The 22835-nt window shown below is 42.2% G+C and overlaps 2 protein-coding genes across 2 annotated transcripts in view; both read right to left on the minus strand.

The window, feature by feature from the left end:
- The window catches only part of grin1b (glutamate receptor, ionotropic, N-methyl D-aspartate 1b), a gene marked incomplete at both ends in the record, with an annotated part of 48202 nt that extends 39146 nt beyond the window's left edge, over positions 1–9056 (minus strand). The window contains 3 exons of the mRNA XM_083904616.1: positions 3738–3872; positions 6922–7178; positions 9008–9056. Of these exons, the coding sequence (XP_083760742.1) occupies positions 3738–3872; positions 6922–7178; positions 9008–9056 (441 nt within the window). The remainder of the gene's footprint in view (positions 1–3737; positions 3873–6921; positions 7179–9007) is intronic.
- Positions 9057–13656: 4600 nt separating this feature from the next.
- Positions 13657–21931, minus strand: dok2 (docking protein 2; the record flags this gene model as incomplete). Its single annotated transcript, XM_083904617.1, has 8 exons — positions 13657–14529; positions 14990–15094; positions 16164–16388; positions 16622–16791; positions 18698–18806; positions 21276–21443; positions 21660–21797; positions 21872–21931. The coding sequence occupies 8 exons, from the start codon at positions 21929–21931 to the stop codon at positions 13657–13659; spliced, it is 1848 nt and encodes a 615-aa protein (XP_083760743.1).
- Positions 21932–22835: the final 904 nt, after the last annotated feature.

Genomic DNA, 22835 nt, shown 5'->3' on the forward strand with positions numbered 1-22835 from the left:
TGATTTTGAGCAGGAGAAGCAGCAAAGTGATGATGATGACTGTTCCACACAACAAGGACCAAGAGCCACAGACAAATCAACAACAAGAGAAACATATTCATGTCACTAGGGCTGTAATCAACCAAAGAAATTCTTGGTCGACTAAAGCCCTGAAATTACGACTAAGAATCGACTAATTGAAGAATCGACTAATTGACAATAATGCTTTAGAGCGGCGGCGAGGGAGAGACTGTGCCTGACGGAGACGTTCTGGGGTTGTTCTGGTCCGGCGCTGAAGAAGATGACTTCAGTGGTTTTAGTGTGGGGCTTATGTTGAGGTGCGATCAATAGTCCGGAAATTACGGTATATATTTAATTCCCAGTGGAATCCTCAGTGGCAGCTGCGCTGGTAGTGCTGACGGTAAACTAGTCATCTTTTAATTGGCCTAATTATGCATTGACGTGTTTTCATGCACAAGCCTTTGATAAATATAATAAAATTAACAGTTTACACTTTAACTAAGTCTATTTTGTTGCATTTCTAATTTATAAATGTAGCTTACTTGCATGGATGGGAAACTGTTAAGTTTTTAGAGGGTAACTGTCTCCTGCTTTAGGCTGTAATTGTAATGAATGTAATTGTAGGCCTCATTGTGAGGATATTTTGGTGCCAATGCAATTTCTTTTTGATGTGTAGGCCTTCATGAATAATTTCAAATCGCCTACCTATTCATGTGTTTTCAGTTCGAAAGTGTAATCCGGCCCCCTGTCCAATTTCACCCTGGCATCTCTGTCGTAGATCATATTCATTATTCATTACAGCAGGTAAAACCCCTGGTGGTTCTCTGGTCTGTTTCTTAAGTTGAAGAAGACGAAGAGCGATGACAGCACAGGCCATTAGCCTGTCGCTGCTGTTACAGTAACTATAAAGACGATTACTGATCATATAAAATGAAGACAAGATCAATTACTGTTTATAATGTCAATTTGAAAATTGCATTGTGAAGCACTTCGAAAGACTGGTCATATCCCAAATTAAATCTGCCCTTCCCCCCACCCTGGACCCCTTCCAGTTCACATATCAGACCAACAGGCAGGTTCACAGACGATGTGATCTGCTCAACTCTCCACCCTCCTTTCAAAACCAATCAGATAGTGAAGTTCGTGGATGATATGGTGAGTCAGCAATGAGACTAACTACAGACATGAGGTCAGCTGTGTGTGGTGCAAAAACAACAATCTCCTGTTGAACGTGGATAAGACCAAGCAGGATTGTGATTGACTTTTGGAGAGGACAAGCAAAGCCAGCCCCACTGACCATCAATGGTGCTGCCATAGAGAGGGTGAGCAGCACCAACTTCATGGGGCTTCATCCACCAAGCTGTCAGAACTCTGAACTCTTTAACCCAGGGCTATTCAACTAAAATTTCCAGAGGGCCAGCTTTTCGGAAGTCTGTCCAGCAAGAAGGCTGGTCAACCCCTGTTCTACTATTTTGTGTTGCATGTACAGTAAACAGATACAAATAGATAGAAAATGATAACATTAATTAGCACTTAGCACACAATTTATTGAAATGGCTGCTAGTTTTGTGCAAAAAGAGTAAGCAACAATATTTGCAAACAAATGACTTGAATTTCTTGAAAGTCAGCATCGCCCTGAACAAGGATCCGTTGAAAATATTTGCAAACCTCTTAAGTAATAATTTTAATGATTTTTTAAAATTCAAGAAATGATCCATTTGCCCTGATGCACTTTGACAGTGAGCTGACTGTCTTGGAATGACTTGAAATGTTCTATAGTAATAGTAAGTATCACCCTGAACAAGGATAAGTTGAAAATATTTGGAAACCTCTAAAGGAATAATTTTAATGAATTATTTAAATTCGGGAAAATTATACATTTGCAACATTCAGGTACAATACAATTTGCGTATAGTGCAAAAAGGTTACAGTTACAGTACCACCAACATTCAGGGAGAACAGTCACAATTGGCTCTTACAAAATTAGAGGTAGCAATATAAACAACATTAAGGTGGTACAATGGCCACAAAAGGCTATTTATGCAGAAATATAAGTAACGGTACCAATATTATTCAGGTACAATTGCTGCAGTTGTCTCATAATGCAAAATATTCTGGTACATATATAGGCTGCCTACAATTACAGCTGTACTAGTATTTGCCAAAAAGGGATGCAAAGTGTTGCAAAGTGTCAAAAATAGGTGAAGCTATGGTTTTATTGGCTTTTTTAATAATGCATTCATTATGGGTTAATGGGCCATGGGCCGGTCCAAATTGCTTGAAGGGTCGGTTCTGGCCCCGGGCCTTAAGTTGAATATCCTTGCTCTAACCTGTCTGGCCCTGCCACCAGCACCACCATCATCAAGGTCATCAAGACAAGAAAAAAATCCACTCTCTTCACCACTGCTATTCTTTGACTGCAACTACAGAGTAGTTTCCGCTTTTTCGAATCTTCCAACCTATATTTTCACATAAGCTGTGAAAACCTCACAAGCAGTGACTCTGTGTTCTTTCACCTGAAACAGCGACTGATAAACATGTAAATATTTCATTGTGGGTCTGGAAGTAAGTGTTGAGTGTTGTCGAGATATTCTGGGGCTGATGATTTCATCAATATTGAGAACCTGAGAGTCTGAGAGGTTTACTTCCAATCCCATGTCTGGTAGAATCTGACCTGGAATAAATAATCTACAGCCTGCACCTAATGGAGTCTGAGGATGCCCCCAAACAGGACGAACATAACATTCAGTATATAACTTAGATCTTTGACACTGTAGGCCACTCAAGTGTGTTAAAAGCCACCAAAAAAGTTTGACAGCAATATCCAATTTAATTGTAGACTATATCCATTCTGTTGGTTTTGCTAATGAGGAGGATTAACAGAAATCCTGTCTCCCTACACCTACTGAACACAATAAGGAGAAACCAGGGAAACAGTGGTTCAAACCATTCCTGATTACATCACTGTCCTTTACAGGGTTCATACAAAATAACCCTGAAAAGTAAACTTTCAGAAACTTGAGGAGTTGCATTAATTTCACAGTTATCCACCATTCATGTTGCCCTCATTGTCATAAGCACCACCTTAGGCAGTCTTTAAGTAGTTATGCTGTGAGTCATATGACATTATGATAATACATATTGAAAATATTCACAGTGGGCTCCAGCATAGTGTCTGAATCATATTCTCTGCTTTCAAGCACCACTCTGCCTTTACCACAACCATGAACCAAATACCGTACATGTGAACCCATGTTGGTTGAAAATGTGCTGCATTGAGTTTTGGTGTTACTACAACAATCACTGTTCACTCTTAGAAATAAGGGTTCCAAAAGTGTTCTTCTACAAGTGCTGAGGTTCTACCTGGAACCAATTTTACTCTTTCCCCAAGAAAGGGTTTTTCAAGGGTTCTTTGTAACCTTTAAAAAAAGGTTCTACCTGGAACCCTTAGTAATCTACCTGGAACCAAAAGGGTTCACCCTATATGGTTCTACTTAGCACTTTTATTTCTAAGCGTGTACCTTTGGTAGTTGAGCTGCACCTCCTAGTTTCAAACTTCATGAGTGACCGAGCTATAATCACTCATGAAAAGGTACATTGTGGTGATTTCACATGAGTTCAACTGGAGTTCAACTCAATTGACAGCTGATAAACTATTGGACCCAAGATGGAGCCATGAGGAGCACCAGAAAAAACATTGTCACCAGTGTCTCATATCTGTTGGTGGCTCAGCTTACCTTGTCAGAGTAGATGGACATGCGTGTCGTCAGGCCGACCACTGGGATTCGGTAGAAGCCAGCAGTGTAGGAGACGGGTGTCGGAGTCAGGTGGTCGTTGGACTGAGGGGGGTGACTCACCAGGATTGCGTAGACCTGTGGAACAAGAAGATGGCTTTGAGGAAAAGCAGAGGATAAAGGCTGACACGACGACATTGAGATTTTATGTTCTGCCAAGAGAAAAAAAAAATATTACTACTTTTCACTGCAAACAGTGTGTCCTCATAGAAACAATGACAACCCCCGCTGTCTCCAAATGAATATTTATCAATATATGAATGTGCACATTTAAATAAGTGCGGGTATGTTCAGTGTTGTGACACTAAGCTCTCACATTTTCTCTTGTTTCAGCAAATCACCATCACAACACAAACCAACCAACAGGGCCTGTGTGTGTGTGTGCGTGCGTGCGTGCGTGTGTGTGTAATCCCTTCATCCTCATTACATCTATGTTTCTGCACAGAAAGAGAATGTTAATCTGATGTCCATCTCTCTCTCGCTCCCTCTCTCCGCCATTTTGGCCTAATTTCTTCTTCAGAGGAAACACATTCTTGTATCATGTTGAATGTGAAGCTTGTCTCCAGTTTATTTGTAAGTAGGGGGTAGTCAAACTGTTTTCTGAGCCTCAGGTTTTTATTCTACATGGGATCAGACTTAATCATGTTGTCTCATGAACAACAAGGACTGACCTTTGCAGTGAACCTGTGAACTGAAACTGTCACTGCATCACTGTCATACTGAAGGAAACAAACACATTAAGTTCCTCTCATTCGTTTCTTAGTGGGTTTGTTGTGGATGACATTAGAAGTCCTCTGATTCATCACAGAATCTTGTGTCTCTTCAGATTCTTCAGATTCTCTCAGTCCAAACTCTCTCTGTCACCAAAAAATATGTTCCCACAACAGTAAGCTGCATTCTCAATTAAGTTTTGTAAGGAATATATTTTCTCCCAGATTACATTTGTTTTTCACATGTCAAACAAATAACAATGTAGTTCACCAGTATTTGATTAGACATTTTAACCCAGGGGTGGAGTCATGACAGTTCGAAGTTTGTACCAGTCCTTTGAACATGAACAACGCCGTGTGCCTGCACGATTCATTAGCAGCCTGGACACGAAGTGTTCAGGTTCTCCGCTCAGCTCTGACTGCAGGCTGGGACTGCTGCAGAGGGGATCCCGGCAGCACCCGCTGCTCGGAGGAGTTGGAAAGTGGCCACATTTAGCGACAAGGTTCGCCAAGTTGGCAACACTGGTCTGCCGCTCTGCCAGAGAGGCGCACGACTCGCAAGATGTGGCAGCGGTAAGCAAGGTGCACGACAGATTACAGACAGGAAGCTCTGTAAATTTCATCATTCGGATCGAATAATTGACCTCCACCAAGGAGGTGTATGTTTGTTTGTCTGTCTGTCTGTCTGTCTGCAACATAACTTGAAAAGTCACAGATGGATTTGGATGAAATTTGCAGGAAATGTATGCAATGGGACCAGGAATAAGTGATCCATACACGCTGCACACCAACAGGGTGTATTTTGTAGGCACTGAGCTGCCTTGGCGGAGGTCTGCGCTCTCCGAGTGCTTTCCTAATTTGTTTTTGTTTCATTCACTCTTATCCATCTACAGTATATTCATCAAACTGTTTAAAGTTGATCATTTTTAACCTGTGATGTTTGGTATTTGCCAATGGGTATGACGCCTCTTTAGCTTCTTTTAGTGTGTTTTCTATTCTTAGTCATTCATGAATGAGTGAATAATGTCTTTGTTACATGTACTGATGTGTATGTGGGTAAATAAACAGACACTTTGTGAAAAGTGCAAGACAGACAGTATTGCTCAATTAGAACTCTGAGGACAACAATGGTGGTTTTGGAATGCAGCTGTAAAAGTACAACTGGACTGATGCAACAGCTTGTCACAATCTTCATTCTTTAACTAGCATAGTAGTAGTACTATGGTCTGATTTAGCACATTGGACACATTCAGACAACGCTAATCACTCTGATTTCCCTGCAGCAGCTGCTCTTTCTTCACTCATCTACGTTTTTTGGTCTCCAATCACAGATTTACTGAGAGTCACAAACATGCTGCTATGGAGTGGAAGCTCTGAAGTAAATTCTGAGAATGTATTACTTTTGATTGGTCATAATGATACTTCAGTGGCTTAGTCTGTTATTATTATAAGTGAAATTTTCTAATCATTTTTGGCTTATCTGAAATAAACTATAAGACTAAAATGTGGAATACCAATAAATATAAACAAGTGAAATAATTACATTCATCATTCCAGACGTCTACTTGTATCTAATTTTAAGTGGATGTTTGACCTTCACCTTCTCTGAGGAGATGAGGGACAACGGCATTATCCTCAATCCCACTGTAATGACCTGTTTGTCCTCCATCATGTCCTCCTCCATATCTCCAGCCTCCATTTTATTTCTCCCTCTGGCGATGACGACAAGTTTGTAAGTTTTATGATTCTGAATTATATTATTTCCCTACATGTCAGAAAAGTTTTGGTATTCATCATGACACTGCAGGATTTCAGTGTTTTATTCGAGTTTAAGAATATGTTTGCTGCTTTATCTTGCTGTCAGACAACCTTTTTGCACTGGGGTCTAATATGTATGTCCCTTTTGTAAAACACTCACTCCCTACACCAAAGGCCATAGAGAAAATCCAGTACATTAGTCAGACTTTGTTGATCCGTAAGTTGAAATTTTGCAAACATAAACTTTTTTCTACTGATGAATGAGAACACTGGGGTTCGAGCCCCGGTTGGAACAAGGACCTATCTGCATGGAGTTTCCATGTTCTTCCTGTGTGTGCGCGGGTTTTCTCCAGGTTCTCCGGCTTCCTCCCACAGTCCAAAAACATGCAATCTGGGGATTAGGTCAATTGGTCGCTCTAAATTGACTGTAGGTGTGAGAGTGTGGGTGAATGGTTCTTTGTCTCTGTGTGGCCCTGCGATGGACTGGCGAACTGTCCAGGTGTACCTCACCTATCGCCCTATGTCAGCTGAGAGGCACAGAACCCCCCGCAACCCCCCACAGGAGGATAAAGTGGTAGATAATGATGGATTGTTTGGTCTGTGAAATGAGTCCTTTAAACCAATGTAGAAGATGAAGGATGAAGAAGGGAGTGCCCCACCTGGTTGGAAATGAGGTCTTCACACACAGACAGGGCCATCTGGATGGCGTTGGGCTTGTGCGTGACCGAAATGGCGTTCATCTTGAACTTGTCCTTCCCGTACAGAGTGTTGGCCTGGCTCACCGCCTCCTTGAACACCTGCTCGTAGCGTTTCTGACTCAGGACGGCGCCGATGTTCACGAGCCGCGGCTCGCAGCCACCAAGGGCCACTGAACAGCAATGCAGCACAGTGAAGAGCAGCACACCACGCAGCTCCACTGAGGAGGAGGAGCAGAGGAAGGTTACGTCACAGGGAGGAGCAGGAGGAGATGGGATTGAAACGGTTTGTTTTTCTGCCCAATGCAATGGACAGGGATGATCAGGTGACTGAGCCAATGGAAAACAGTTGAGCAGGTGGACACATAGACATAACAGGGCAACGTATTCTAATGAAGGGTTCGTATGAAAACGTATAAAAAATGATGTACCCCATTTTTCGCACGTTATCCTACGAAAATCCAATGACACGAGCCTGAGTGAGCATATGCACTTGAGCTTTAGTACTTACTAGTAGTACTAGTAAGGTAAGACATACCTTACTAGTACTACTCGTTGGCATTTTGGTACTTACTAGTATGGCCCAGGAGGCTACTAGTGTGTGACACATGCCTACTAGTAGGGTCTAGTAGTGTAACTAGTACAGCACTGTAGTTTACTGGTAAGGTTTGATTGCGCACTAGTAGGCCAAAAGTGCCACTAGTAGTGGAAAAAGCATTACTTGTAAGACAGTCATTCTACTAGTGTGCCAAATAGTCTTACTAGTGAGGGCAAAAAGCTTAGACCTTAAGCTTAGACCTTAAGTCTGATTTCAAGGATATTGAATAATGATCAAACGGCTTGCCATACTTCAGTACGAATCTTTGATGAGAATAGGCTGCACAGGGACATCTTTTGGACAGATGGAGTATGACAGGAGATTGTATTTGTGTGAAACAGGGTAGGAGGAGGTGTGAATGTGACAGGTGAAGGTATACCATAATAATATGAAGGAGTAAGGATAAGGGAATCCAATCCAATTCAGTGTTGTCACAATAAGAAGGCTAATGAAAGCCAATAAAAGAAGCATTTAAAAACAATAATAAAAAAAAAAATGAGGGTTTAGTAATGAGGAAGAAGCAGCGAGAATGGAGAAGTGAGGTTGAAGGGATGAGGATGTAAGAGTAGGAATGAGTGGTGAATATTTAGAACAGGACAATGCAGAGGAAAAGATGTAGGATTGGCCAATGGCCCACGTCTAGTTTTTTTCAGAAATATAAAAATGTAAATATTCAGGATTATATTTCCCATCATGGGCCACACGGGTGGTGTAGTGGTTAGAACTCTTGCCTTTGCAGCAAGAAGAACAGATAAAAATATGCAATATGCCCCCATATTGCATGTCACACCTAAATTGACCATAGGTGTGAGTGTGAGAGTGAATGGTTGTTCATCACATGTGAACCTGTGATGGACTGGCAATCTGTCCAGGGTCTATGGATGGATGGATAGCTAGATAGATAGATAGCTAGATAGCTAGATAGATAGATAGATAGATAGATAGATAGATAGATAGATAGATAGATAGATAGATAGATAGATAGATAGATAGATAGATAGATAGATGAATGAATGAATAGATGGATGATGGATGGATGATAGATGGAGGAATAGATGGATGGATGGATGGATGGATGGATGATGGAAGGATGGATGGTTGCATGGATGGATGGATGGATGGATAGATGGATGGATGGATGGATGGATGGAGGGATGATGGATATTTCACATCATTTCAACATTACAGTGTTTGTTTTGCTATAGAACGATTTACAGTTCACAATATAAACATATTAATGATGCAAAATGAATATATTAATAAAAACACATGGAAATACTCATTATAACTATTATATTACATTATAACTAATATATATATATATATATATATATATATATATATATATATATATATATATATATATATATATATACAATTATACATAGTGGCGGGTCGCATGCAAATGATTAGTGGGCTGCATGTGGCCCACGCACACCGCAAGTTTGAGACCTCTGGTGTAGAGGTTAGGATGCAAGGGCGAGGAAGGAGGCGTGATCATCATGTAGAAACAAATATTAAGGATTGATGATGTAGGAGTTAGGATGTAGATGTGAGGAGGGAGGAGTGAAGATGGTGGAGGAACTGGAGAAAGGAGCAAACATGTAGAATGAAGGAGGAGAGATAATGAAGGAGTGAGGATGCATAGGTGCTAGGATGTAGGACTGAGGATCAAGGGGTGAGGGAGGAGTTAGCGTTACGAGTGTGTTAGATTGAGGACTAAGGAATGTAGACGTGATGATGGCGTAATGAGGATGCAGAAGGAGGAGTGAGAATGTAGGATTTTCATTGTTCATACCTAGCTCACTCAATGTCGTTGTTCATTTTATAGATTATTTCTCATTATTGTCAACAAATAGACTGCTGAGACTCAACAGGAGACAATCCCTGAGTGTCTATAGAATAAACCAAGGCACTCAAATCTTATATTTAATATTTTATTCTAATCAGTTTTTGTTTTTGATTTGAACGCCGGAGCTATGATGTGGTGATGATTAACAGAAATCTGACAGACAGCAGATGAAGTGAATCACTTTCTTCAATTACGTCACATATGACATTGTTGTTATTGTTGTTATTATTATTAGTTTGCATCATAAATTAATGGATAAAGCGGTAGACGGCGAATGAATGATAAATGAATGAGGAAAGCTGAATTAAAGCAGAATAAAAGCAGAATAAACTGTGACTCACTGGTTTCTGCAGGTTTTGTGGATGTGTCCTTCAGTCTCCTGTTGACGGTGATCGATCAGTCTGGTACCGGTGCGTGACTCAGGTCTGTCGCGGGTTAAAGGTCGTTTCTGTCCTTTTTTGAACTGTTGTACCGCTCGTTCACAGCGTCACACCGGAGCATCACACGCACTTGTCAGTCACAGTTTGTCGGTGAAGTCGCTCATTGTCCTGTTGATTCACCGGCTCTTCACGGTCCTCTGTCCATTTGGACACAGCCGCTCGTTTCTTCCGTGTTTATTTTATTTTTTTCTCTCGCCGTTAATTCCGTGTGACGCTGTCCGGAGAATGTCGCTCGACGGACAACGTCCAGATGACCTGATGCTCGCGTTCCCGCGGTCTGCCCTTGGATGCTGACGCTCGCTCCCGCGCGCTCGCTGAGTGAGGAGAGGAGGCGCGCGCGGCTGCTTGGCGAGCGGGCACGAGCGTAATCTCTCGCTCCTGTGTTTGTGATTTCATGAAGCGTCGAGTTCCCGCGCGATCGCACTTCACTGCCTTTATGTATGAGTAATCGGTTTACCTCGCATGTCATTATTCGACTATTTATAACACTGTTTCATATTAAAGTGTGATTTAGGATGTATGCTGTGGGGGATTATATAAAGATACATAGAAATAATCATTATACGGTATAGTGTGTATGTGTTTGCATATACCTGTGGGCTGTCAATCAATCAATTCATCCGTGTTTGCATGGCCCTATTTCACACACGCTTCCTTCTATACTTCTGCAAATATATATTCATTATTCATTATAATATATGCATTATTTTAAAGTATCTTATATGATAAGAAGTCATTTGACTCATGTGAAAGGTTTTATGCACATACATGAAGCATGGAATGATTCACAACACCTAACTGACATGTCAACAGATGGGACAAATTTGTTGGTGCTATGCATGTGTGTGTGAGTGTGTTTGATTTGCATTTGTTTGGCCTTTTCTGGCATTAACACTGACCTTGTCAGGACCAGTAATGGAGTCCTAATGGAGACCAAAAGCTGGTCATAATGAGGCAGAACCTCATTTCTTAAAGTTAAAGGTGCCATATGTAATGTGGCCAAAAACGGTTACTACATTCAAATTCAAAAATACGAGGTCTTTTAGGTTTCGTTTTCTGACGTAACTGGCAACCTGTGGTTGCTCGGCAGCTGAGACTCTACCAATGATTGGTGGACGGTGGTAGGTGGCGCCACATTCAAAACATAAACATGATTGTGGTAAGGTTAAAGTGTGTGTGTGTGTGTGTGTGTGTGTGTGTGTGTGTGTGTGTGTGTGTGTGTGTGTGTGTGTGTGTGTGTGTGTGTGCGTGCGTGCGTGCGTGTGTGAGAGAGTGAGAGCTTAATTAAAAGGAAAAAAACTCAACTATTACATGCCACTCTTGTTGTTGTTGTTTTTCTTCCGTGGTTCTGTTTTTGTATCACATTCCTTATTCCATCCACTCTTACGATGCACAGTTGCCACAGCAACAGGGATGCAGCTCTGGATCCTTATTGTGGTTGCCATGGAAACAACACTCTTTTCCATTCCCTGTTCACCAGCTATAACTTGTAAATCACATACATGGTGACGTCCATGTGTTGCTGTCCATCACTGTGTCGTACTGATGGATTATTATTGATTAATTATTTATCAATTGTTGGTCATTTTTGTTTACATACATGCAGGAGATTATATACTGAATATGACAACCTTTTTTTTTTTTTACCAGACGACATCAAGTCATTTCCACCTCAAGGAGATAACATTTTCAATAAAGTCCATCTGTCTTAATTAAAAAAAATTAAATAAAAAAAATAAAAAATGTCACATGGTGAAACAGGACATAAGCCCTGTCAGTGCTATGAGCTCTCACAGTACCCAGTGGTTTGCACAGGTGGGGGTCAATCGCCCCATGGTTCCCTAATGGACAAAAAGCTTGCATGCTAAAGTGCCCTCTTGACTCTGTACCCTCTCGAGTGGTCCTACTTGCAGCCATTCATTTGTGGCCTCTAAAGCAAAATATACATTTTAAAAAATTGATTATTTCTAGGGGGCCACAGTTGGTGTAGTGCAGTGATTCTCAATTATTTTCTGTTATGCCCCCCTTAGGATGAAGAACGCATTTCGGGGGCCCGCCCCACTGTTTGAGAAGGACTGGTGTAGTGGTTAGCACTCTCGCCTTTGCAGAAAGAAGACCCGGGTTTCCTTGGGTTCAAGCCCTGGTTTGAACAAGGGCCTTTCTGCATGGAGTTTGAATGGTTGTGTGTCTACTATATGTGGTCCTGTGATGGACTGGCGAACTGTCCAGGGTGTACCCCGCCTATCACCTTATGTCAGCTGAGATAGGCACAGGACCCCCCATGACCCTCCTGTGGAGGATAAAGTGGTAGATAATGGATGGATGGATTGTTTCTAAAGGAGAAAAGTAATGCAGTGCCCTATAAGATGCTCTTGCATTTTCATTCAAAATGTATTTCGGTCGCTACGTGGTAGTAGTCGCTGTTTTGAAAATGGCGCTGCAAGTAATTCCAGAAATTATGTTTTTAGAGCACCAATCACAGCTCTTGCCGTCTCCGTTGTCCCTTGACGGAGTGACAGACACTTAAAAAATATTTCATCCAAAACCGTCTCCCTGTGGCATCAATGTCTCATGCTTTTTTGCTGAGCTCAGCTGTGAACATAAAGTAGGACACGTGTGACATCACAGTTTTATCTCTCTGGTGTTTGGTGTCATGAAGAGTGGGTTCCCTTCAGCTTCCAGGTCAGTGGACACACAAACACACACACACAGTGACACTGACCCCCTGAGGGACTCTGCGGGCTACAAAAGCATCCCAGCATGCCTCTCCCTCTCCCTCTCCCGTGTGTGTGTGTGTGTGTGTGTGTGTGTGTGTGTGTGTGTGTGTGTGTGTGTGTGTGTGTGTGTGTGTGTGTGTGTGTGTGTGTGTGTGTGTGTGTGTGTGTGTGTGTGTGTGTGTTTAGTATCCCTTATGTTGTGGGGACCTTAATCTTTTACACAGTCAAAATATAGTACAGTCAAGTATACAATAAATGTTTACACAGTCAACCAGTGACATAAAAGCTGATTTTAAATCAATTAAATATTAAGTGAACTGTTCATGTTTGAGGCCAAATTTGTTTGTTTGCATTAGCTTTGAGTTACTGTGATTTACGTAATTCCTTCATGATGTCTCCCGAGAAAATATAATATAACTGTTGCTTTTCTACAGATGACACAATTCCCCTACTTAATTTAATATTATACTTTATTCGTTAATTTATCGTGAAAATCATGGATAGGTACACCAGTGCAAAGAATGGTGCTGACAGACCTTTGAACAACTCAGTCACACGATCACTGCCTCTTCTAGCCTGCATCCTTTTAGAGTATCATCCTCAGATATTAATGCTGCACAACATGCAATATATTACAACCTGTTCCCAACATATTACAATTCATTTCATTCATTTATTCATTTCATTTATTAGTTGCCAAATCAATTAGCAGATTTATTTTTTTTAGATGTATGTCTATATTACACCTGGAGCTTGTTCATTTTCCACCACAGCCATGGTTTCTATCATAATAGATCAGATACCATCCACAAGAAATAGATGTTTGACATGAGAATGACCTTACCCCTGCTTTGTTAATGGAAAGTTAACAAAAAGTTGAAAAGTTGAAATAAAAACAGCCTACAGCTAGTGCAAAGTTGGATTTTCTGTTTTTACTAAAGGAAAGAAGAAATACTGAAATAGACTGATATGTGTGCTGTGCAATACTTTAAAGCAAGCAGGTACACATCTGCCTAAATGCATATATTTTTGTCAAATTTTTTAACTTCATAATAATGAACCGGTCTATCTATTTACAGCAGTGTCCAGTCTCTACACCTTCTTCACCATGACGTTGTTGTATGGTGAATCCTGCTGCTGCTGCTGCTGCTCTCCCTGCTCCTTCTCCTCGTCCTCCTCCTCCTCCTGATTTTCCTCCTCTGTGTTATCTTCTTCACCGGTACTTTGTGTGACAGGAAATGCCCTCTGTGGCCGTTTGGGTACGGCATAATCATCCACTCGGGGATTGTACGGGTACTCGTGACCTTTGGGATCAGCAGCTCTGCCCATGACCCTCCAGGCGTCTCCTCTCATCTCCTCTGGGTCGTCGTACACTGAGGAGGGAGTGGTGGATTGTTGCCCACCAGGAGCAGCGGCGCAGCCCTCAGGCTCATCATAGATGTGATCCCCTTTGCTGTACGTTAGTCCGAGTGTGTCACTTTGGCTCTGGAAGTTTCTTATCTTCAGCTCATCAATGCTGTCATAGAGGGGGTCTGTGGCAGACTCAGAGATTATGATAGGAGCCTGATGGGAGCTCAGAATGTCCGCCATAACATTCTTGTTGATAATGTCAAAGGGGAGGGAGTAATCTGGGTCTGGCTTGATTAGAGGAGGGGTGCAGGGTGGAGCCATGATGCATCCTCCTTCCCTTCTCTCCCTCTTGATTCCTTGCTCCCTGGCAGCCAGCTGTGTGATTTGAGAGTACATCTGCTCTGGGTTTGGATTGGAACTCAGTTTGGGATTAAGATGGGAGTTGTGTGAAGAGATGGAGCCTGGGACCAGGTTGGGGCTGGGCTCAGCGTGGGGCAGAGGGCAGCTGGAAATCATCTTCACCTGGTTCTTACGAGGGACAGGGAGGCCACGAGTGTCCAGAGTCAAACTCTTCACTCCGGTTAGCACTTTCTCAACCGGAGGCTCCAGATGAGACTGAGGGGAAAAGAGGGAAAAATCAGGGGCCAATGATATATCATCTCTCAGTCATTGTAACAGCTACATTTGTCCAGCAGGTGAAGCTGTTGCGCGCCTCATTATCTGACTTCGAACAGCCTGAAGTAGGAGTCATAAGAGACTCAACCTACAGTTTTTCACAAGTGCCAAAAGACTAAATAGTATCTATTAGTGAGATTAATAGTTTTTTCTAATCATTCTTTGTTGTCATATGCTTTCATAAAAATTATAATTAATTGCAGCAATGTGCAAATATCTGACAGTGTCTTTATCATTTTGATAAAAGGAGAGGAAACTAGTGGAAATGTACAGTCACTTTTCAAAAACCTATAAAGAGGACGACGAAAAGGACAGTCATTAGTATTTTCATAACTCAACCCGGGAATATGAGTCATGACTTGTATCCTCTCCGGTAAAATAAAACAGCTCCATGTCCTACCAGCTGAGGGCGCTGCTGTTGCTGTGATGTGGTGGAGTTCTCTTTGTGATGACACATCTGAGGATTTGGATGTTCACACACTCTGCTGTACACGCCGTCCACGGCCTGCAGACATCAACAAACACATCCCAGCACATTAAAGGAGTCATTTTATACCCTATTTCTCAAAGTTAACCTAGTTCCCTGGTGTCCTAATGAACATGTCTGTGACATGCTTTGGTCAAAATACCAACCCACCAACCGTGGCTTGGTGTAGTGGTTAGCACTCTTGCCTTTGCATCAAGAAATCCTGGGTTCGGAACAACTTCAAGCAAGGGCCTTTCTGCAAGGAGTTTGCATGTTCTCCCCGTGTGTCCATGGGTTTTCTCCGGGTTCTCCGGCTTCCTCCCACAGTTCAAAAAACATGCAACAAATGTATGTGTGAATGATAGTGGTGGTCGGAGGGGCCGTTTGGCACACATTGGCAGCCACGCTTCCGTCAGTCTGCTCCAGAGCAGCTGTGGCTACACGTAGCTTACCACCACCAGTAAGAATGTGTTAATTAATAATGGGTAATTTGTAAAGCGCTTTGGGTGTCTAGAAAAGCGCTCTAGAAATCTAATGAATAGTAATAATAAAGATGAAGCACCACAGCAGTTCAATCACCCTGCCAAAACAGCCCTGTTCAGAACTCTCGTTTTAGTAGTAAATCTTTAGGTCCACCTTAAAAAAAAGTAAAACGAAACTTAAGGGACAGGAAGTAACATCAGCCACAGGGTTACTGGGCTACTTGTGTAGGACTCCGTGCTGCACTGTGGAGCCAAGAATAGAAGTTTCCGTTGCCCTTGCCAGCACTCTCCTGTGTTTTACAGACAAAGTGGAGCTCCGTGAGACAACAATTCCAGGAATTGAGCGCATTATGACGTCCCAATGAGTGCAGAAGTCAACATTGCGTGTTTCATGTCCTGTACTTAGACCCAATTATAAGGATTTAAATGATTAAAAGGTTGATTTTGCATAATATGTCCCCTATAAAAACTAAATTAAATTATCACTAAAAAGTTATTTATACCTTATTTAGTTTGGCATTTGTGACTTTAATAGCAAATCCTAATTCTTTTTAGTCCACACCCTGTTCTTAAGAGCCACACTTAATTTTGAAATCACATACAGATTGCCTGAAATGTCAGCTGACCTGAGGAGCAGGGGGCTGTGGGATATGGGTGCGGGGCAGGTTCAGGTTCTGTGGAGTCTCTGGACTCGCCCGGTCCCCACTGGAGGTCTGTCTGTGGGGGAGGATCTTCTGCAGGTTGATAGCTGCTTCCACGACCTGGAACAAGGTGTTTCCCTGTTTGGTTTCAAACTCGAAGCTCCCCTCGCCAGACTCACACCTCCGCCCTGCCTCGAAGGAGAAGGTGGACTGAAGACAGTGGACAGAGCAAGAGCAAGTCATCAAGCATATTGACATTAATCTGATTGTAAAGTTGTCCTGGTCTGTCTGAGTGTGAGTCCTCATTTATAAAATAGTGCAGAGGTCACATGCTAAACATCAAAAACCAAGTATACACACACCACCATCCTATTGTCCCTTTCCCACACAGATCTAGAATCTGCTTTCAACATATGCCATTTTCAGGCCCCATTTTGTGTCACCTTGTCTCGGCCAAAGCGGCGCAGGTATCTGTACGGCCAGGTGAAAAAGATGTCTCCTGTTTTATGAAGCAGGTGAAGAGCATCCCTGTCTGCTCGCAGGAGACCGTCTCCTTTCAGTCTGCAGCGGTCCGAGGCCTCAGTCCTCCTGACACACACTCTGAATTCACGCACTGAGACAGACACACAATATCATACAAATGTACGGATAAAATAAATGATTAACAAGTTGATCCACAGTAAAAAAAAAAAAAAAAATCGAGTTTTACCACAATATAACAATTCCGATTTTTCATCATCAGTCGAAATAATTCCAGCTTCTTAAATAACAACCTGATATAGTTTGAGGAGTCTGACTCAGTTAAAGTCACATCTGTGTGTTTCAGTGCTACAGTGTAACATGGAGAGCTGCAGGTCATGGTCACATGTCATGTGACTCTGATTCCTGTAAAGATTACAAACTGAGTCACATCTTAAAACAACCAAAATCAGAATTCATGTTCCCATTTAAAACTGTGTGACATATTGAGACATAGTCAGTACTGCTTATGCACGAAAAACACAAGTAACAACAAGAGAGACGAGGAAAAAATGATTGCATTCATTGCAGTCAGTAGAGTCTCAGCTGCCGAGCAACCACAGGTTGCCAGTTACGTCATAGAAAGAAACCGAAAAGACCTCGGTATTTTGAATTTGAATGTAGGAACCGTTTTTCAGCCACATTCTTACATATGGCACCTTTAAGTCTACAATAAATGTTAAAAACATGCTTTGTTGATCCACTGCTGCCTCCATCAGTAAGTTCAAGTTACTTCATTACTTCAGTGTTTGAAATCCTTCACTCAGGTTTAACTATGTGATGTCAACGTTAAGATTTAGGAGTTTGAAGTCAAAGAGTCAGTGTTTGCTGCAGGTGTGTCAGGTCAGGATGTGGGGAAACAGTAGCTTCTCATCATGGCCTCAATGATCTGACAAACTGTAACTGTGGTGGTTAAAAGAAACAAAACATTGTCGTAGTAATACTCAGCTGTCCTTACTCCATATAGTATAATCTGAGTACATCTGCTGCAGCTTTCTGTCGAGAGACAGGATGTCTGTTCCTTCTCGATCAAAGCTGAGTTTCCTAGTCGTGAGGACACTTATTTAAGTAGTGCACTCCCTTGCTCCTTACCTCAAGCCTAACTTTGTTCTACAGAGCTTTTCAAGACGAGGGAACTGGAGGATCGGCTCTCACGATGGCTCACGACAACCACAAGTTGTCCTCATAACCACCAAAAGACGTTCACAGACGCACACACACAGGCAAGCAGGAACTCACACATACAAGTTTCCATGACACAACACTCACACATGTAGAAATGAAGCAATACAAAAGCACACAGTCAAAACCTGAGCTGCGTCAGTGTATCTACAAGTCTCATCCCCCTGAGCTCTGAGTGTTAAGTCACCACGAGACTCCATAGATACATGTTAAGGATTTGTGTGTCCCATGTCCCAGGTACTGGGCAGGACATGTTTAAAAAGAACAAAAAAAAAAAAAGGATTTGTGTGTGTTTGTGTGTGTGTGTTGTAGTGCATAAACGCATCACTTAAGCCACAGGCTGCTAAATTTAGCTGCAATGGGGGGAAAAAAAGTTTGCAAGAGGAAGTGAGGTTTGGTCGATGGTGCAACAGGAGAAGGGGGTGGAACTTAAAACTGTTCACGGCACAAAATTGAACAGTTCACAATGAGGTCTGAACTCAAGTATTTGTGGCTTTTTAGGCTTTGATCTTAAGTCAATTCTGCCAAAACATCATCAATAAAGAGCAGGTCAAGAGCCACGTTTAACTACTTGTGCACAGTTCTCCTGATGTGTCATCATTATCATAACCAGGGTCTTCTTAAATGTTACTGACAAATTAGTTTGTAGATTTAAAGGAATAGTTCAGGTATTTTCAGGCGTGGATTTATGAGGTATTGACACATATTCAGCCCTAACAAGGTTGCCACTTTAGCTTTGTCTTTTCTAACTGCACACAGGAGTTGTTGGTCCACCATTGCCTCCGTCAGTCAGTTAAAATGAGATGTTAGACATGTACCTGTGTCTCTGCTGCTGTACAGCAAGTTTTCCTCCATCCGTTCGTCCTCATCCACCCTGTGACCTCTCTGCAGGCTGCCGCGCTTCCCACCAGGTTCTGTCCAACTCATCTGACAGAAACAAAAACATACTGCACTGAATACTGACTCCTTTATTTAACATTAAATGCAATAAATCCAATAAAATCCACAAATCAGAGACATTTCTGTTGTTGGCATAATTGATGCACCACTTGCATTATATAAATGTTATGGTCTAGTTATAAGACTTTCTTCTGAAGTTATTTTACTTGTTGGCTTTCAAATGAAAAACCCTGTCTTTAGTGTCATGTGTGTTTCAGACTATCCAAAGGTACCATGTGATTGGCTGCTGCTTTATAAACTGTGTACAAATGTCATATATAGGCAGAAAGAGGAAGTGCATGTTTGGCTTCACCAGATGATATCTTGTGAATTATCATATATTGCTTCTTAACTTTAAAAAAAACCCGAAACGGTCAGTTTGCTTCCTGATTTATAAGGCCCATACACATTTAGCATGAACAAACCAAGACAAAAACACAGCTTCCCCCTCGAGTCATCATCACTCTGACCTTCTTTTTACTTGTCTGGGAATTGAAGATACAGACTGCTGCAGTTTTATATGTGGAATGTTAATATATGCAAGACTTGAGATGCTTAACAGTCTGTGGTCACTTTTATGTGATTCTCCTCTCAATGATACTAACGGCATGTTAATAGCATTATGTCGCTCAAAAATCCCAGTGTAAGCCTTTGTATCACTGGAATCATCGTGGACACTGGTGCTCCCACAAACCATCACACATATTGGCTTTTGCACCTTTCATTGACAACAGTCTGGATGGTCTTTATGATCTTTGATACATTAAAGTCTGACTTAAAGGAGTCATATTATACCCTATTTCTCCATGTGAACCTAGTTCCCTGGTGTTCTAATAAACATGTCTGTGACATGCTTTGGTCAAAATACCATAAGCATGAAGCACCACAGCATTTCAATCGATCTGCCAAAACAGCCCTGTTCAGAACGCTCTGTTTAGTAATATCTCTTTAGGTCCACCTTAAAAAAAAGTAAAACAAAACTTAAGGGACAGGAAATGACATCAGCCACATAGGCTACTGGCAGCTAACAGCAGTTAGCATTTGGAAAAGCGATCATTTGCAGGCTCTAGCAGGCACATTGCCATGATATATAACATATATCCACTGGACAGATAAATCCTCTGAGGCTGGAAGTTTGTGTAGGACTCTGTGCTGCACTGTGGAGCCAAGAATAGAACTTTTCATGGACTCTGCGGACTTCTGGTTTTCAGATACCGTTGCACTCGCCAGCAGTCTCGCGTGTTTTATGGACAAAATGGAGCTCCGCGAGACAACAATTCCAGGAATTTAGCGCATTGTGGCGTCCCAATGAGTGTGGAAGTCAACATTGCAAGTTGCGTGAGGAGGACCACAAAAACATGAGTGAGTCATCTTTTTTCACACTTTGCAGACTGATAGGGCCTCCAGTAGTGTTGTGTCGGTCAGGAGTGATTCGTTCGAAAGTACGAATCATTTGAGTGAACAAACTGACTGGGATCACTTCATGAACTGATTCGTTCCATTTTTAGTTCAGTTGAGCTCAGCAGCGAGCGTGGCGGCCGGGAGTGGAACTGCCGGGTCCTGTGAATCACTCGTGAAGTCATTCGCCGACGCCGTCACTCACTCGTGAATCTTCGGCAAACGACGCCAGCCAACGTGCGCCGAGTGCCGAGCGGGGAGGGAGAGGGAGTGACTGTGAACTGTGTCTGCCCGGCCGTGCTGCTGTGATTCGTACACTGTCAGTACACTGACTCACTCATGATTCGCGCGTACGAACGAACTGAGAGACAGAGAGCAGGTGAACTGACGCTGAGGGATGAACTGACACACAGAGAGCAGGTGAACTGACGCTGAGGGACGAACTGACACACAGAGAGAAGGTGAACTGACGCTGAGGGACGAACTGACACACAGAGAGCAGGTGAACTGACGCTGAGGACATGAATCTGGTCCGCGCTGTCACTCACTCACTCTATGACCCGCGGCGCGCACGTACTGCACTCAGGGAGGAGGTGAGTCACGTAGCGGGGTACTGGGCTCCTGCTTAGAACTGAACGATTCGGTGAACGAATCTTTTGAACGAATCATTTTAATGAACTGATTCAAGTGATTCAGTACACTCAAATGAACTGCCGATCCCATCACTAGCCTCCAGAGTCCCAAATATAAGGATTTAAATAATATGGCCCGTTTTTCACAAAACAAGCTGACTCTTCGACCAAAGAACACATTTCCACTGCCTTGTGGTGTATCTCAGATGAGTTCAGGCCCAGAGAACTTGACTGTGTTTCTGCACTAAATTGAAATATGGCCTCCTCTTTGTATAATACAGTTTCAAGATGCATTTTGTAATGCAGTGGCAGTCTGTGTTCATTGATTATGATTTTACAAAGTACTCTCATGCACATGTGGCTATGTCAATCACAGACGTTTGATACTTTCTCATACAATGAATTCTACAATTGTGCGTGTACTTACAGGGAAGGCAATCTCACACAGTTTGTGTATCCAGTCATCCACTTGCACTCTGTCTGCAGCGAACACATAGATCTTGTCTGTGGTCTCCACCAGGAAAGCTCCTGTATCTCTGGGACAGCCGTCTATCTCCACCTCTGACACTCGGATACAGTCTGACAAACGGATCACCTGGGACACAGGATGTTATCACCAAGGTAAACAAGGCGAACAACACTGAATTATGAGCCAAAGTAGTTTGGTACAAATAAAGGACAAACAGGGAAGAAATCCATTTCAATAAAGTTTGAAAATAAATTTATAATAACACAGCATAGCCGAGCATAATAGATTTCAGTAGAATCCAGGAGGGACAATTGAGTCCACTAGAGTCCACTTGTATTATACCTTCTTGTGTTCCTGCTGTCTGCGCAGACTTCTGTCACTTTTATCGACCGTTCCTCCGTCTTTACACTCAAAGAACTCCAGTCTGGAGATGGAGCAGGAGCTGTCTCTGTACAGTACACTCCACACACGTTTCCATTTCTACACACACACACACAGTGCCAACATTAGCTGTTTTGTATTGTATTGTATTGTGAGCATGTGTTTTCTGTTACCTTTCCAAACTTCTGCTGCTGCAGGTGCAGAATCCCCTGTTTCCTGATGTCCTCCTCCATGACCTGGCACCTCCTCTCAGCTCCTCTCCTCTCCTCCTTGTCGTCCTGCTGCAACTCAAACTTTTTTTTTTCCCCTTTTGTCCTCCTTATTCTCTCTGCTTCCTCTGTTGTTCAGAGCAAACTTCTCCTTCTACTCTTCTCCTCTACCTTCTCCCCCCCATGTTGCGTATGAATCATTTCTTCAGACATTAACTTCTTCCTCAATCTTTCACTCGACTCCTCTCACCTTCTTTTGTTTCGTCTCTTTTCTCTTTTTTGTTTCTTGGTTGAATTACTTCTCTCAGTCCAGGATGTAGAGTGTCTACCTCTCCTCTAACTAAGTCTTCACCTCCTCCCTCTTTGTGTGTGTGTGTGTGTGGTATCAGAGTGATGCAGATGGAAGATGTCATCTGTTTCCTGTCTCTGATGTAATATGTCATGCAGAAATAAGTGGCTGTGATGAAACTCTTTTTCAGGAGCATTCCCACATTCAGATAATCATTAAGTTTGTAGTATTCTTCTTTGTTCCTCTTTGGTTACTTATTGTCTCTCCATCTTCTCTCTTCAGGTGTTTCTTACCACCTCTTTATTATGTGTTGCACATATAATCTCTACAAAAATAATCATGGCTATCATGTGCCCCCTAGTGGTCACTTCAGATATTTAACCCTAACCTAACCCAAAGTTACACACAAATTAACTGTTTAATAAAAAATGTAATTGTCACAATTATCGCAATGTAACCAAATCTAAGCAAAATAATGATTCTACCTTTCTTTCACTGGAGTCACATAACATAATAATTGGGGAACACATATCTGTCTGTCAGGGCCGGGATGCAAATCGTAGACTCAAATCCCAACTCCTTACCAGCTGAGCTAAAAATAAATAATGCATCTATCTATAAAGCAAGTTCCGTCTGTCT

The sequence above is a fragment of the Microchirus variegatus genome (genome assembly GCF_963457635.1).
Source record: "Microchirus variegatus genome assembly, chromosome: 18".
NCBI lineage: Eukaryota > Metazoa > Chordata > Actinopteri > Pleuronectiformes > Soleidae > Microchirus > Microchirus variegatus.